This window comes from Oryx dammah, unplaced genomic scaffold (assembly GCF_014754425.2).
Source record: "Oryx dammah isolate SB20612 unplaced genomic scaffold, SCBI_Odam_1.1 HiC_scaffold_26, whole genome shotgun sequence".
NCBI lineage: Eukaryota > Metazoa > Chordata > Mammalia > Artiodactyla > Bovidae > Oryx > Oryx dammah.
In genome coordinates this window covers 77535305-77553109 of record NW_024070210.1, presented here as the reverse complement: position 1 = coordinate 77553109, position 17805 = coordinate 77535305, and the positions used below count along the sequence as shown (strand labels likewise).

At 38.6% G+C, this 17805-nt stretch overlaps 1 gene segment (V, D, J or C); it reads right to left on the bottom strand.

The window, feature by feature from the left end:
* Positions 1 to 6948: 6948 nt before the first annotated feature.
* LOC120853716 lies at positions 6949 to 9248 on the bottom strand. The segment is given in 4 exon segments: positions 6949 to 7040; positions 7673 to 7799; positions 8612 to 8928; positions 9143 to 9248. Coding segments are annotated over 4 exon segments (585 nt in total).
* Between the last annotated feature and the right edge of the window lie 8557 nt (positions 9249 to 17805).

Sequence of the window (17805 nt, the reverse complement as noted above, 5' to 3'; positions counted from 1 at the left end):
CAGCTATTTAGAAATGTTGCTTTTGAAAAATTGTGTTAAAACTCCAGTTCTGCCATAACAATTTATCACAGGTTTGATGGCTCTTTAAAAAAAAAAAATGGTTCCCTTACAATCTGGAAGGGCTTCCTTGGTAGTTCAGTGGGTAAAGAATCTGCCTGCAGTGCAGGAGGCCTGGGTTCGATCTCTGGGTTGGTAAGATTCCCTGGATAAGGAAATGGCAGCCCACTCAATATTTTTGCCTGGAAAATTCCACGGACAGAGGAGCCTGGTGGGCTACAGTCCATGGGGCTGCCAGAGTCTCAGCGACTAAACCAATCCAGAGGCCAGAAGTCTGAGACAAGGTGTCAACAGAAACATACTCCTTTTGTATGTTCTAGAAGGGAGTTCCTCAGTGCCTCTTCAAGCTTTAGGGGACTCCAAGTGTTCCTTCACTTGTGACTGTATACCTCCAACCTCCTCCTCCATCGAGAAGACCTCACAAGGCTTTCTCACCTGTGTGTTTCGTAAAAGAAAAATTGTCACTGGATTTAGGCCCTACCTGAATAGTCCAGGATGATCTTATCTTTCCATCCTTAACTTTGTTTACTTTTACAAAGTCTCCTTGTCCAAATAAGTCACATTCACAGTTTCTGTGATTAGGATGTGGGCATGTCATTTGGGAGCCCTCTCTCCATCCCACTGTAGGGTTTTTAATGTCTTTGAAGAACTGTCATGAAAATATGCAAATGATAGAAATCTCAACATTTCTTTCAGGGTCAAAAGTGAATCTGAAGCTGAATTACTGCATAATATGGAAAGAGAGAGAAAAGCAAGGTTAGGAGGGCTGGACAATGAAAATACCATGAGATAAAGTTTTTTGAGATGCACACTGTTGGGACAACCTTTTCTTCTCAGGCATGTAGGATTTGGACACCAAAGTGAAGACAAGTCTAGCAATGCTGTGTTAATGAAGGCGTCTGCCCCACCCTAAAAGAAAGGGGTCTGGAGAGCACTTGGGGGTGCTTTTAAAGTTCCTTGATCTTCATGCAGATCAGGCGCTGCTGCAGTTTACACCAAAGGATGTAAAGCGAGACAGAAAACTCACCCGCGGGAGAAGCCTACCCTTTCCCAACTCACACCATTTTATTTACTGTATGTTATCTCTGGATCTTGGAGAGAGAAATAGAAATTTGCTAAATGAAAAGAAAGAGACCTAGCTTTGTTTTGGTTTATGGACAAAAAAGGATCTCAACATGCTGAGTAGGAAATGACTCTGCAGAATACATGTATAAGATAGCCCCTATTCACTAATATTCTTGTCAAAGCAATTTTAAAAAAAGGACCAGATAGAAGAATATTTATAATAAACTGTTACAGTTATTATCCTATGAGATTTTAGATAAGAAACAAATAATGCTACCTGAACTGACCATGAATAATGAATACACATGTTCATTTTCACAATTACATGGAAAATTCATTCTAGCCAAAGAGGACAGCATCTGCAAAGGCTCTGATTTAGGAAAGAGTTTAATATGTCTACAAATGGTTAGAATTTTAAAGTGGTTGATGTACGTTAGGAGTATGTGGTGGAAAAGGGGGAATGACAAAACTAGAAGTAATTTAGGGGAAAAAGGTACATTGTCTTTATTTCTTAATATAGAATTTTATCATTATATTTTGTAATGGTTCCTCATTACCCAAAGAAGACCAGGAAGTGATACGATTATATATACATTTTATAATAACTCTATGGTCATGTCAGTTCAGTTCAGGTCAGTCGCTCAGTCGTGTCCGACTCTTTGCGACCCCATGAACTGCAGCACGCCAGGCCTACCTGTCCATCACCAACTCCCGGAGTTCACTCAAACCCATGTCCATCAAGTTGGAGATGCCATCCAACCATCTCATCCTCTGTCATCCCCTTCTCCTCCTGCCCTCAATCTTTCTCAGCATCAGTGTCTTTTCCAATGAGTTAGCTCTTCTCATCAGGTGGCCAGAGTATTGGAGCTTCAACATCAGTCCTTCTAATGAACACCCAGGGCTGATTTCCTTTAGGATTGACTGGTTGGATTTCCTTGCAGTCCAAGGGACTCTCAAGAGTCTTCTCCAACACCACAGTTCAAAAGCATCAATTCTTCGGTGCTCAGCTTTCTTCACAGTCCAACTCTCACATCCATACATGACCACTGGAAAAACCATAACCTTGACTAGATGGACCTTTGTTGGCAAAGTAATGTCTCTGCTTTTCAACATGCTATCTAGGTTGGTCCTAACTTTCCTTCCAAGGAGTAAGTGTCTTTTAATTTCATGGCTGCAGTCACCATCTGCAGTGATTTGGGAGCCCCAAAAAATAAAGTTTGACACTATTTCCCCACGATTTTAGTTTTCTGAATGTTGAGCTTTAAGCCAACTTTTTCACTCTCCTCTTTCACTTTCATCAAGAGGCTTTTTAGTTCTTCTTCACTTTCTGTCATAAGGGTGGTGTCATCAGCATATCTGAGGTTATTGATATTTCTCCCAGCAATCTTGATTCCAGTTGTCCTTCTTTCAGCCGAGCGTTTCTCATGATGTACTCTGCATAGAAGTTAAATAAGCAGGGTGACCATATACAGCCGTGACGTACTCCTTTTCCTATTTGGAACCAGTCTGTTGTTCCATGTCCAGTTCTAACTGTTGCTTCCTGACCTGCATATAGGTTTCTCAAGAGGCAGGTCAGGTAGTCTGGTATTCCCATCTCTTTCAGAATTGTCCACAGTTTCTTGTGATTCACAAAGTCAACGGCTTTGGCATAGACAATAAAGCATAAATAGATGTTTTTCTGAAACTCTCTTGCTTTTTCGATGACCCAGTGGATGTTGGCAATCTGATCTCTTGTTCCTCTGCCTTTTCTGAAACCAGCTTGAACATCAGGAAGTTCACGGTTCACATATGGCTGAAGCCTGGCTTGGAGAATTTTGAGCATTACTTTACTAGCGTGTGAGATGAGTGCAATTGTACAGTAGTTTGAGCATTCTTTGGCATTGCCTTTCATTGGATTGGAATGAAAAGTGACCTTTTCCAGTCTTGTGGCCACTGCTGAGTTTTCCAAATTTGCTGGCATATTGAGTGCAGCACTTTCACAGTGTCATCTTTCAGGATTTGAAATAGTTCAATTGGAATTCCATCACCTCCACTAGCTTTGTTCATAGTGATGCTTTCTAAGGCCCACTTGACTTCCCATTCCAGGATGTCTGGCTCTAGGTGAGCGATCACACCATCGTGATTATCTGGGTCATGAAGATCTTTTTTTGTACAGTTTTCTGTGTATTCTTGCCACTTCTTCTTAATATCTTCTGCTTTTGTTAGGTCCCTACCATTTTTGTCCTTTATCGAGCCCATCTTTGCATGAAATGTTCCCTTGGTATCTCTAATTTTCTTGAAGAAATCTCTAGTCTTTCTCATTCTATTGTTTTCCTCTATTTCTTTGCATTGATCACTGAGGAAGTCTTTCTTATCTCTCCTTGCTATTCTTTGGAATTCTGCATTCAAATGGGTATACCTTTCCTTTCCTCCTTTGCTTTTTTTTCCTCTTCTTTTCACAGCTATTTGTAAGGCTTCCTCAGACAGCCATTTTGCTTTTTTGCATTTCTTTTCTTGGGGATGGTCTTGATCCCTGTCTCCTGTACAATGTCACGAACCTCTATCCATAGTTCATCAGGCACTCTGTCTATCACATGTAGGCCCTTAAATCTATTTGTCACTCCCACTGTATAGTCATAAGGGATTAGATTTAGGTCATACCTGAATGGTCTAGTAGTTTTCTCCACTTACTTCAATTTCAGTCTCAATTTGGCAATAAGGAGTTCATGATCCGAGCCACAGTCAGCTCCCGGTCTTGTTTTTCCTTACTGTATAGAGCTTCTCCATCTTTGGCTGCAAAGAATATAATCAGTCTGATTTCAGTGTCGACCATGTGGTGATATCAATGTGTAGAGTCTTCTCTTGTGTTGTTGGAAGAGGGTGTTTGCTATGACCAGTGTGTTCTCTTGGCAGAACTCTATTAGCCTTTGCCCTGCTTCATTCTGTACTCCAAGGCCAAATTTGGCTGTTACTCCAGGTCATGTAGAAGTTAGATTCAAGGAGTTGAGAGCCAGGAAGAGATCTAAGAGGTCCATGCAGTTATACAAGAAAGATGAATCAAATGGCTGAATTAGAAGAGTAGCAAAGAGTTTAGAAATAAGGAAATGGATGGGGCTGCTCTACAAGAGATAAGTTGACATGACTTTGATGTTTATTGAAGGTGTATATGCTTCATTACACTCTGGTACCCATCTGCCATAGACCGTATGTTTATTCTAATAGGGCTATTTAAAAGGGCATGACTGTATCTCTATTCATTATCAAAATTTAACAGACTGTTTCAATTTCAGATCCACTTGAGGATCTATATGCAGAACAAACTAGGAATATTTCCAACAGCCGTGGCATTCCTGCAGCTAGTAAAATAGAATTCTGAAGCATAAAAATTATTAAGTCACCTTCCCAAGATCACTCAACTCATGAGTGGCAGATCTGGAAATATGACCTAAGTTGTTGTGTTCTGCTGCTAAGTCGCTTCAGTCGTGTCCGACTCTGTGTGACCCCATAGACAGCAGCCCACCAGGCTCCGCTATCCCTGGGTTTCTCCAGGCAAGAACACTGGAGTGGGTTGCCATTTCCTTCTCCAATGCAGGAAAGTAAAAAGTGAAAGTGAAGTCATTCAGTCGTGTCCAACTCTTTGCGACCCCATGGACTGCAGCCCACCAGGCTCCTCTGTCCATGGGATTTTCCAGGCAAGAGTACTGGAGTGGGTTGCCATTGCCTTCTCCCTTATGTGCTAACACAGCACATAAGTATCTAATCTATCATGTTCTCACTGTTAACAGGAAGTTTGTTCATTAGAGTGCTCTGTTGAGAGATTGGGTGTATTACTAATATTATAATATTAAATAAATATACAAAGTCATGTTTGCTATGACTTTTTTCCCATTATTGATTCCTGCCCCACTCACCATATTTCTGTACTACAAGAAAGACAGAGCAGCAGACAGAATCCACTCACCAGAGGAAAGAACTCCCACCTTGTACAGCAATTCCTAACTTTCTGTCCAAGGTAGCTTATTACTCTCCAGGTTCAATTTGTCATTTGAAGTTGATCAAGTTCACATCTGGCAGGCAAAAGATTAAAAAGCAGCCAGTTCTCCTGAATCCTCTCGCTCCTGATTTCTGCATTGTGAAGTTTACTAACTGCTTCAGCAATGGCAGCTCCTGTGGTGACTGCGCTTCTACACAATTTGACCCAGGATCACTGAGGAGAGCAAGGAGGCTAGTGTAGGCCCCACAGAGTGTTTGAGTGGGACGCCAGGTGGCAGAGCTTCAGCTTTCATTCTTGCTGCATCCACTGTGCTGGAACCTGATTCTCTAGGAGCGAAAATAGAAACATTTAGATAAAGCATTCACCAAGGGGTGACATATTCACCAAGGGGTAACATTCAGGTAAAGATGTAAGGGAAGTTCAGAGACACCATGTAGGTGTTTTGGGTAATAGCGCCACAGTAGAGAGGGCAAGGGCAAGGGACACAGGTCTTGATATAGAAACATGTTTAGAGTGTTTAAGTAATAATATCTCTTCTTTCTCTGTAGCCACTTACTCTTCCTAGGACACTATTGCATAAGAAACTTGCTAAAGCATTCAGCTGAATATTCATTGGAAGGACTGATTCTATTCCAGGCAGGTTTTACCTAAGCATGATTTTAGGGATAGTTTTTAAGGTTGTTTAGACTTTAAATATCGGAGAAGGCGATGGTACCCCACTCCAGTACTCTTGCCTGGAAAATCCCATGGATGGAGGAGCCTGGTAGGCTGCAGTCCATGAGGTCACAAAGAGTCATACACAACTGAGCAATTTCCCTTTCACTTTTCACTTTCATGCACTGGAGAAGGAAATGGCAACCCACTCCAGTGTTCTTGCCTGGAGAATCCCAGGAACAGTCTATGGGGTCCCACAGAGTCGAACACGACTTAAGTGACTTAGCAGCATCACAGTTAGAAAAGTTATGTCTCATTTCTCACAGATTAAAAACTTGGGAACAATAAAATCATAGTTTTGATATTTAAATTAGATAATGAATCTGAAATGCATCCTACATTGCCTGAAATATAGTAAGCACAATAAATATCAACTTTTTTTTTTCTAATAAAACCTACCTTTCCTTCAATGTCCAGGTCTGTAAACTTCTACTCGTTTTATCCCCCTCCATATCAGGTCAGCAATGGGAGTTTCTAGAAAGATATTTAATCACTTATTTTCCTGGAGACTCATTACTCTTCTCTATACTTTTAGGGTTATATCTACTAGCTACACTGAGGCATTGATACTCTCAGGGTGTGGAAAAGACATGAAAGAAACACCCAGAGGAGGTAGGTATTATTTTGATTTCCCTAATGAATAATAAAATCAAGGTCATTTTTGTATGTTTACTGGCTATTGGATATGATATTTCTAAATTGGCCTCCAAGATTTCTCCATTCTGCTTAACTATCTTCTTTTCTTTTTGATTTATGAGCTTTTCATATATCCTGCACTTGATTTCTTTTTTAGAAATATGCATTTCAAATATGGTCTACCAGCCCGGAATTGACTTTCTATCCTCTTGGCAGTTATTTTTTTAATAAAAACTATTTAAAAATGCACTTTCATGTTCATAAGAAGCTTGCTTGAAAGTTTTGTTTGTTTTCTTTAAGAATTGTAGAACTGCTTTCTTTTGGTGACTGCTATTGTTTCTGATAAGAAAACAGGTATCATTTAAATGATGTTTCCCAGAATACAACATATCACTTTTCCGTGGGTATTGGCAAGATTATTTCCACTTTAATAGATCCTGGGATTCTTCTTCAGTGCCTTGCAAACTTCTGCCAAAACCACGATGGCCCACTTGCAGAATTCCTTATTCATCTTTATGGCATTTCACGTAACATTGCTCCTGAATAAGGACCTTGTTGTAGAGGAAGTCAATACAGCAGTGAGTGGAGGTGCTTCCTATAAGCAAATAGGTTATGGAATTGGTAACGGAAGTAGTTATAAGTACCAGTGACAATTATGTGGTCATTTTCAGTAACAAAAAAATAAAATGTTATTAATGTTTTTCATTTTGATATGAATATATTTACACATACATTAATTATTTTTAAATCCCCTGTCTCATTTGCTTACCTGTAGTAACATACAATGTGCTAATATAAGTTAATCTTATATCTCATTGTATCTCAGTTATTAAGATACAGGTTTCAATGCAAGAGTTTGATTCAGCTAGAAGAGGAAAGAACATCACCCAAAAAATGGATAAGTGAATTTGGTATAATTTTGCAGAAGGGAGTTAACTTATACTGGTTGAATGAGGAGTTATTGCATCATATCAGCAGGAAGAATAGTTTTCCTGTTGACTTTATGACAAAGTTGTGTTTTTAAAAGAGGTACTGATGGATGCCTAGTTAATTAAATAGTTAAGCTATTGCAATAACTTTGTACTGCCCCAACCTAACTATTTAGAAATCTGTTTGGAAGGCACTTGTCATGAGGTAGCCTTATTTTTATATTTTGCTGGCTGGTGCAGGGCTCCAGGCACTGTGGCAACTCTCACATGTTGCTGCTGATCAACTACGTCATCTTACTGATGACACACAGCTCTTCCGCCTCCCACCAGATCTCCAAATCTTCTGTTCGTCTTGGGCCAAGTATGCATGTAGCATAACAGCAGGTGACACTCTTCTCCTCAAGGTCACTTGTTCTTGTGAGACACTAAAGGAGGTCAGAGACAAGCTTTAGTATATTATGCAGGTTCCATTATCCTCATGGTTCCAGTATGTCCTTATGAGTCACAGTTCGTCCATGCTTTAGTCTACCCCCAACTTTCAATCAAATGTTACTCTTGATACAAAGATAACAGCTTTGTATAGACTCCTCCAGCTCTAGCAATTGCGTGAGTTCTAATCTCAATAACTGATCTCCTATTCGACACCACTAGTGGTTCTGCTTTTCTGATTGTAACTTCAGTGACACAAAGTCTAAGAGGAAAGGACTAAGGAAATGATTTTCATGATGATTCCAGATAACTATAACTAGACCCGTGTTTGCCATGTGAGGGTCTTTAGGTGAAGCTGCCACTTTGATGCATTGTGGGGCAAGTATTCAACTTTAGACAATGCATGTTCCATATGATTGTTTTATGGTACGGGGAGGGAGGTGGGAGGGGGGTTCAGGATGGGGAATGCGTGAACACTCGTGGTGGATTCATGTTGATGTATGGCAGAACCAATAAAATGTTGTAAAGTAATTAGCCTCCAATTAAATAAATTTAAATCAAAAAATAAAGTCAAAAATTCAAGACCGAGAATGTATTAGTAGAAAGTTACTCTGGACACCTGTTTCCAAATGACATGGAAGGAGTTTTTGTTTAAAATTAAATCTTCTGATCCAGACCACAGATGAAGCAACCACAGGACTACCATTTCTTGTCTGAGATCTGCAGGTGTGCATTTCAGCTGGGGTCCTGCAGCAGGGGGGCTCTCTTTTATTAAGCTCTGGGGTTTTTGTACAGCTTTTCTCATTACTTCAAGCACTGTGAGTTCCCTGACTGCACAAAAGTACGTTGCGGAGTCTTCCAGCTGTAAGGCTGAAATGGTAAGGCTGATGGAGTTCTGTGCTCTCCGAAAGTTTACAGAGTAGTGGCCATTCCTTGCATTCGGGCCAGAAGATTCCTGACGAATAAGGAAAGTCATCTCTCCACTGGGAAGCTGCTTATACCAAAAAAGGTAGTGCGTGTACCCACTCCAACTTACTTCATACCGACAGTTCAGAATGACAGATTGCCCTATTTGACTGGTTATGTCTGGCTGGTCTTGAGTAACTTTCTGGGCCACACCAGATCCTGTGGAAAAAATCAGAAAACCAAGCTGAAGTAGTGAACAAAATAATGTAGGAATTGGACTAATTTGAGACCCAAAGAAAACCCAAACTGAAATCATAATAGATATGCTTTCCTCCGATCTTCCTTTCCTCCCCACGTCCCTGTCAATCACCATGTGCCTGTGTGCAGGGCTTTCACCCTGAACACTCACACCCATGTTTGCAAGCATCCCTACCAGAGAAGGTGAAGGCCAGGAACACCCAGAGCAGACTGGAGAGCTGCATGAGGCATGGAATCCCCTGCACAAATGTGCTCAGTTCTGCCTCAAGCTGAGAGTTCAGTGTCTTTGAGTACCTGGCAGCCCAAATACATAGTACCCAATACCTGCGTGACTCCCCCCAACAGGAAGTGGGAGTTGTCATGCTTGCAGACCACGTGGTCTGTGCACAGATGAGAAAAAGTCTGACTCACCACGACCTTTATTTTGTCTACTTGTCTTTTTCGGGTCATGAATTACCTGATCACTAATGACCTATGCAGTATCTGAAAGGGACCTGAAAAAAAGCAATTCTCATGAAAGGTTTGAGTTGAGCAGACCTGAAGAATAAACAAATTGACGTACATTGGTAATCAGCAGAATAACTTTACCAGCCCATTTAAAACATGATTTAGTATATGCCATGAACCCTTCTTATAATCTATTTACTGTTCATCATTTAGCCTATGCCAACTTTCCTCCATCCAGTGTCTAATGACTCTTTTAAGAAGCTCATAGACCTTCATCTTTTTTAATGAAAGGCAGTCTTATCCAAACAGTTAATATATCCCTGGTTTACTGGGGTCTAGGGCTCTAGTTAGGTTTTCCTGTAAATAAGTTACTTCAAGATCAAACAATAACAAATCAGTCCTTCTGACTTTTGAAATCTATTCCATTATCTATGTTTTATGAAATTATAACAGGACTAAAACATTTTTTGTACAGCCTTTCCCATTACTTCAAGCACTGTGAGTTCCCACACTGCACAAAAGTATTTTGCAGTCTTCCAGCTGTAAGGCTGACATTGAGTCTTACTTATTAGACTTGAGAAGGATCAGGGTATTCAGACCTGCTGCCTCCCAAAGTTGAATCATACTTCTTAGATCATGTGTCCAAGAGTTGTCCTCATGTCATGTTTTCTATGTCATTGGCCCAAAGAGTTCAGTCTCACTTGTTAGTGGCTCATTATTCTTCTCTTTGTAAAATAAAGTCAATAGAAGCATGCCAGATCTTTCTGTGACGCAATGCTATAATGTACTCCTGCCAAACTTGGTATCTACAGGCTGCAGACACTTAGTACCTGTCAATACCACAGAAGCTGGTGACTGAAGTTCTGTATACTGTTACCAGATCATGCAGAATGTAACTGTCAATCTTCCATCTGGTTTCATTATTTTAATGGAAGGATTAACATAAAATAGTCAAAGGTAAATAGACAAGTAGAAAGGAAAGTACAGACAAATTCTCTAAAACAGTGCCAGTCCTTTAATTTTAGGACAAGATAACTAGTGATTCAGGAGTGAAAGTGTGTATTTAGTTGAGGTGTCTACTCCTCTGTCTCATTTCACCTCAGAGTGCAGACAGGCAGCCGATGCCCTGGTTTGCAATTATTTATAACTAAGTAGAAGAGACCATGGATGCCCACAGCAGCCTAGGCAGTAGCATGATAAAATGAAATATATATATAAACAGAATAATTACAGATATAAATATAAGGAAATTGATATTGATAAATTTTTATCAAAACACAGAACTTACTCTGATTCACCAGTTTTTACAGGCACATTTTTGATGCATAAATCTATGAGACTTTATCACATGTGTAGGTTCTTGTAACTGTTACAGAAATCACAATACAGAACTGTCCCATCACTCTAAAAAATGTCCCTTTGCACACATTTTCACCCCTGCAATCCCTGATCACCCCTGGCAACTACTGCTCTCCTTTTCATTTCTATATTTTTCCTTTTAAGAATGTCATGTAGGTAGAATCATACCTTGTCATGTAGGTAGAATCATACCTTATGTATGGAATCATTATGGATCATAATCATATTATCCAATAAGTGTTATACATCAAGTAGCCTTCTGAGATAGACTTTTTTCCCCTCAGCATAACACACTTGAGATCAATCTAGCTGATTGCATGTCTCAGTAGTCTGTTCCTTTTAATCACTACAGACTTTTCCCAACTAAGGATGGTTTGACTTGTGATTATTGACTTTATGGTGGTGAGAAAGCCATATGCATTCGGTTGAGAGCATACTTTGAATTTTGATCTTTTGCTGGGCTAGCACCATGCAGCATGATATTCTCAGGTGATGCTGGGAGTGAGCTGAGCTTCTAGTCAGCCCCAGAATCAGGAGCATAAACAACCTTTCTGCACCCACACAACCTTTCTGTTTTTCACTCTCAGCTCAGCAGTCAATAAATTACATGAGATTTTCCTATACTTTACTATAAAATAAACTTTGTGTTAGATGATTTTTCCCAACTGTAAGTTAATTGTAACTGTTGAGCATGTTTAAGCTAAGCCAGGCTAAACTAAGATGTTTGGAGGGTTAGATGTAGTAAACACTTTTTTCTCCTTAATACAATATTTTCAACTTACAATGGCTTATGAGAACATAACTCCATCATAAGTTGAAGAAGATCTATAGATAATATGTCTATTTATTCATCAGTTTACCCAATGAAGATGTTTGGGCAGTTTCCAGTTTGGGGCCATCACAAATAGAGCTACCATGAATATTCATCTACAGATTTTTGTATGAACATAAGTTTTTTTTATTTCTCAAGCATCAATACCACAAGTGTGATTGCTGAGTTGTAAGGAAAGTGGATATTTAAGTTTATGTGAAACTGATGTACTGTCTTCTAGAATGACTGTACCATTCACCCACCAGCAATGCATGAGTGATCCAATTTCTCTGCATCGTTGCCAGAACTTGGTATTGTCAGTACTTTTAGTTTCGCCTTTATGACAGTCGTGGAGTGCTATCTCATTGTGTCTGTAATTTACATTCCCTAATGGCTATTAATGTTGAACATTTGCTCATATACTTATTTATATGCTTTTGTCCCTACTACATATCCTCTTTGGTAAAGTACCTGTGTTAGTTTTTTGTTCATTTTTCAACTGGATTGTTCCTTTTCTTCCTGCTGAGTTTAGGAGTCCATTGTATTCTGAATACCACTCTTTTGATGGAAATATAGTCTGCAAACATTTCCTGCCATTCAGTGGTTTGTCGTTTTCATTCTCTTAATAATAACTTTCACAGAGTAATCATTTTTAATTTTAATGAAATCTAAGTTTTTTTATGGATTGTGTTTTTGGTGTCATGTCAAGAATCTTTTTGCCTAACCCTACTTTATAAAGATTTTCTCTTATGGTTTCCTCTAAAATATTTATAGTTTTACATTTGAATGTATGATCCATTTTGAGACTGACTTCAATGTTTTATAAAAAGTGTGAGATTTAGGCTAAGTTCCAATTATTTGCATATAAATATCCAATTGTCCCAGTATCATTTCCTGATAAAACTGTCCTCTGTTCAATTGTCTTTGCACCTTTGTCAAAAAAATCAATTTTCCCCACTTGTAAGGGGTTGACTTTTATACTCTTACTCAGTGACATGAACTTGCCAATGATTTTTTAATTATCCTTTTAGCATCTGTAGCATGGTTTACTTTTTCATTCCTTATATTCATAATTTATGCTTTTGCTTTTCTTCCCCTTGATACTTCTACCTAGAAACAGATCAGTTTCATTAATCAGCTTTCTCCCTTTGTGAGTCTACTTCTATAGTGTTACCCAGCGGCATAAATTTATTAATAATATTGCTTTGTTACCATTTTCACACCACAGAATCTGCATATGATTTTCTCATGTGTATAATTCATATTTTCTTTTATTATATTGATTATTCCTTTGATAATTCTAGCTAGGAATAGATCAAAGTTATTAATCATATTAAGAAAATTAACTATATTTAATGGTTATTTCTATTGTTTGCTTTAGAGTTCACCAATCTGAATTTTTAATTTTATCCTTCTTTTAGATTATATTGGGTCTTATTTGTTCTTTTTCTATCTTCTTTTGTTGAAAGGTTAATTTTTTTTCAACCTTTTTTCTTTGGTAATCAGTTCAATTCAGTAGTCGCTCAGTCGTATCCGACTCCTTGTGACCCCATGAACCGCAGCACACCAGGCCTCCCTGTCCATCACCAACTCCTGGAGTCCACCCAAATTCATATCCATCGAGTCGGTAATGCCATCCAACCATCTCATCCTCTGTTGTCCCCTTCTTCTCCCGTCCTCAATCGTTCCCATCATCAGGGTCTTCCCAAATGAGTTACCTCTTCGCATCAGGTGGCCAAAGTATTGGAGTTTCAGCTTCAACATTAGTCCTTCCAATGAACACCCAGGACTGATCTACTTTAGGATAGACTGGTTGGACCTCCTTGCAGTCCAAGGGACTCTCAAGAGTCTTCTCCAACACCACAATTCAAAAGCATCAGTTCTTCAGTGCTCAGCTTTCTTTGTAGCCCAATTCTCATACCCATACATGACCACTGGAAAAACCATAGCCTTGACTAGACGGACTTCTGTTGGCAAAGTAATGTCTCTGCTTTTGAATATGCTGTCTAGGTTGGTCATAATTTCCTTCCAAGAAGAAAGCGTCTTTTATTTTTTTTTAATTAATTAATTTATTTATTTTTAATTTTTACTTTACAATTCTGTATTGGTTTTGGCATAGATTGACATGAATCCATCACAGGTGTACATGCGTTCCCAAACATGAACCCCCCTCCCACCCCCCTCCCCACAACATCTCTCTGGGTCATCCCCGCGCGTCAGCCCCAAGCGTGTCATATCCTGCATCAGACATAGACTGGCATTTCGATTCTTACATGATATTATACTTGTTTCAATGCCATTCTCCCAAATCATCACACCCTCTCCCTCTCCCTCTGAGTCCAAAAGTCCGCTATACACATCTGTGTCTTTTTTGCTGTCCTGCATACAGGGTCATTATTGCCATCTTCCTAAATTCCATATATATGTGTTAGTATACTGTATTGGTGTTTTTCTTTCTGGCTCACTTCACTCTGTATAATCGGCTCCAGTTTCATCCATCTCATCAGAACTGATTCAAATGTATTCTTTTTAATGGCTGAGTAATACTCCATTGTGTATATGTACCACAGCTTTCTTATCCATTCATCTACTGATGGACATCTAGGTTGTTTCCATGTCCTGGCTATTATAAACAGTGCTGCAATGAACATTGGGGTACATGTGTCTCTTTCAATTCTGGTTTCCTCTGTGTGTATGCCCAACAGTGGGATTGCTGGGTCATAAGGCATTTCTATTTGCAATTTTTTAAGGAATCTCCACACTGTTCTCCATAGTGGCTGTACTAGTTTGCATTCCCACCAACAGTGTAGGAGGGTTCCCTTCTCTCCACACCCTCTCCAGCATTTATTGCTTGCAGATTTTTGGATCGCAGACATTCTGACTGGTGTGAAGTGGTACCTCATTGTGGTTTTGATTTGCATTTCTCTAATAATGAGTGATGTTGAGCATCTTTTCATGTGTTTGTTAGCCATCCGTATGTCTTCTTTGGAGAAATGTCTGTTTAGTTCTTTGGCCCATTTTATGATTGGGTCGTTTATTTTTCTGGAATTGAGCTGCAGGAGTTGCTTGTATATTTTTGAGATTAGTTGTTTGTCAGTTGCTTCATTTGCTATTATTTTCTCCCATTCGGAAGGCTGTCTTTTCAGTTTGCTTATGTTTTCCTTTGTTGTGCAGAAGCTTTTAATTTTAATTAGATCCCATTTGTTTATTTTTGCTTTTATTTCCAGAATTCTGGGAGGTGGATCATAGAGGATCCTGCTGTGGTTTATGTCGGAGAGTGTTTTGCCTATGTTCTCCTCTAAGAGTTTTATAGTTTCTGGTCTTACATTTAGATCTTTAATCCATTTTGAGTTTATGTTTGTGTGCTGTGTTAGAAAGTGATCTAGTTTCATTCTTTTACAAGTGGTTGACCAGTTTTCCCAGCACCACTTGTTAAAGAGATTGTCTTTACTCCATTGTATATTCTTGCCTCCTTTGTCAAAGATAAGGTGTCCATATGTATGTGGATTTATCTCTGGGCTTTCTATTTTGTTCCATTGATCTATATGTCTGTCTTTGTGCCAATACCATACTGTCTTGATGACTGTGGCTTTGTAGTAGAGCCTGAAGTCAGGCAAATTGATTCCTCCAGTTCCATTCTTCTTTCTCAAGATTGCTTTGGCTATTCGTGGTTTTTTGTATTTCCATACAAATTTTGAAATTATTTGTTCTAGTTCTGTGAAAAATATCGCCGGTATCTTGATAGGGATTGCATTGAATTTGTAAATTGCTTTGGGTAATATACTCATTTTCACTATATTGATTCTTCTGATCCATGAGCATGGTATATTTCTCCATCTATTAGTGTCCTCTTTGATTTCTTTCATCAGTGTTTTATAGTTTTCTGTATATAGGTCTTTAGTTTCTTTAGGTAGATATATTCCTAAGTATTTTATTCTTTTGGTTGCAATGGTGAATGGAATTGTTTCCTTAATTTCTTCTTCTACTTTCTCATTATTAGTGTATAGGAATGCAAGGGATTTCTGTGTGTTGATTTTATATCCTGCAACTTTACTATAATCATTAATTAGCTCTAGTAATTTTCTGGTAGAGTCTTTAGGGTTTTCTATGTAGAGGATCATGTCATCTGCAAACAGTGAGAGTTTTACTTCTTCTTTTCCAATTTGGATTCCTTTTATTTCTTTTTCTGCTCTGATTGCTGTGGCTAAAACTTCCAGAACTATGTTGAATAGTAGTGGTGAAAGTGGGCACCCTTGTCTTGTTCCTGACTTAAGGGGAAATGCTTTCAATTTTTCACCATTGAGGATAATGTTTGCTGTGGGTTTGTCATATATAGCTTTTATTATATTGAGGTATGTTCCTTCTATTCCTGCTTTCTGGAGAGTTTTTATCATAAATGGATGTTGAATTTTGTCAAAGGCCTTCTCTGCATCTATTGAGATAATCATATGGTTTTTATTTTTCAATTTGTTAATGTGGTGAATTACATTGATTGATTTGTGGATGTTGAAGAATCCTTGCATCCCTGGGATAAAGCCCACTTGGTCATGGTGTACGATCTTTTTAATGTGTTGTTGGATTCTGATTGCTAGAATTTTGTTGAGGATTTTTGCATCTATGTTCATCAGTGATATTGGCCTGTAGTTTTCCTTTTTTGTAGTATCTTTGTCAGGTTTTGGTATTAGGGTGACGGTGGCCTCATAGAATGAGTTTGGAAGTTTCCCTTCCTCTGCAATTTTCTGGAAGAGTTTGAGTAGGATAGGTGTTAACTCTTCTCGAAATTTTTGGTAGAATTCAGCTGTGAAGCCGTCTGGACCTGGGCTTTTGTTTGCTGGAAGATTTCTGATTATAGTTTCAATTTCCATGCTTGTGATGGGTCTGTTAAGATTGTCTATTTCTTCCTGGTTTAGTTTTGGAAAGTTGTATTTTTCTAAGAATTTGTCCATTTCTTCCAGGTTGTCCATTTTATTGGCATATAATTGCTGATAGTAGTCTCTTATGATCCTTTGTATTTCTGTGTTGTCTGTTGTGATCTCTCCATTTTCATTTCTAATTTTATTGATTTGATTTTTCTCTCTTTGCTTCTTGATGAGTCTGGCTAATGGTCTGTCAATTTTATTTATCCTTTCAAAGAACAAGAGAAAGCTTCTTTTAATTTCATAGCTACAATCACTATCGGCAGTGATTTTGGAGCCCCAAAAAATAAAGTAAGCACTGTTTCCACTGTTTCCTCATCTATTTGCTATGAAATGATGGGACTGGATGCCATGATCTTAGTTTTCTGAATGTTTAAGTCAAATTTTTCACTCTCCTCTTTCACTTTCATCAAGAGCTCTTTAGTTCTTCTTTACTTTCAGCTATAAGGGTGGTGTCATCTGCATATCTGAGGTTATTGATATTTCTCCCAGCAATCTTGATTCCAGATTGTGCTTCTTCCAGCCCAGCATTTCTCATGATGTACTCTGCTTAGAAGTTAAATAAGCAGGGTGACAATATACAGCCTTGACGTACTCCTTGTCCTATTTGGAACCTATCTGTTGTTCCATGTCCAGTTCTAACTGTTGCTTCCTGACCTGCAAACAGGTTTCTCAAGAGGCAGGTCAGGTAGTCTGGTATTCCCATCTCTTTCAGAATTTTCCACAGTTTCTTGTGATCCACCCAGTCAAAGGCTTTGGCATAGTCAATAAAGCAGAAATAGATGTTTTTCTGGAACTCTCTTGCTTTTTCCATGATCCAGAGGATGTTGGCAATTTGATCTCTGGTTCCTCTGCCTTTTCTAAAGCCAGCTTGAACATCTGGAAGTTCATGTTTAATGTATTGCTAAAGCCTTGCTTGGAGAATTTTGAGTATTACTTTACTAGCTTGTGAGATGAGTGCAATTGTGCAGTAGTTTGAGCATTCTTTGGCATTGCCTTTCTTTGGGATTGGAATGAAAACTGACCTTTTCCAGTCCTGTGGACACTGCTGAATTTTCCAAATTTGCTGGCATATTGAGTGCAGCACTTTACAAAGTACTTTAAAAAGATAAATTTCCTTCTATGTATTATTTTAGCTGTGCCTCATACTTATGTATATGTTTGTGTTCTCTCTATATTTTCTTTCAAATACTATTTAATAGTCATTGTAATTGCTTCTTAAACATACATATGAGTTGTTTTCAATTTAGTGCCAAAATTCCAAATGTTTGGAGTTTTTAGAGTTATCTTTTCACAATTGATTTT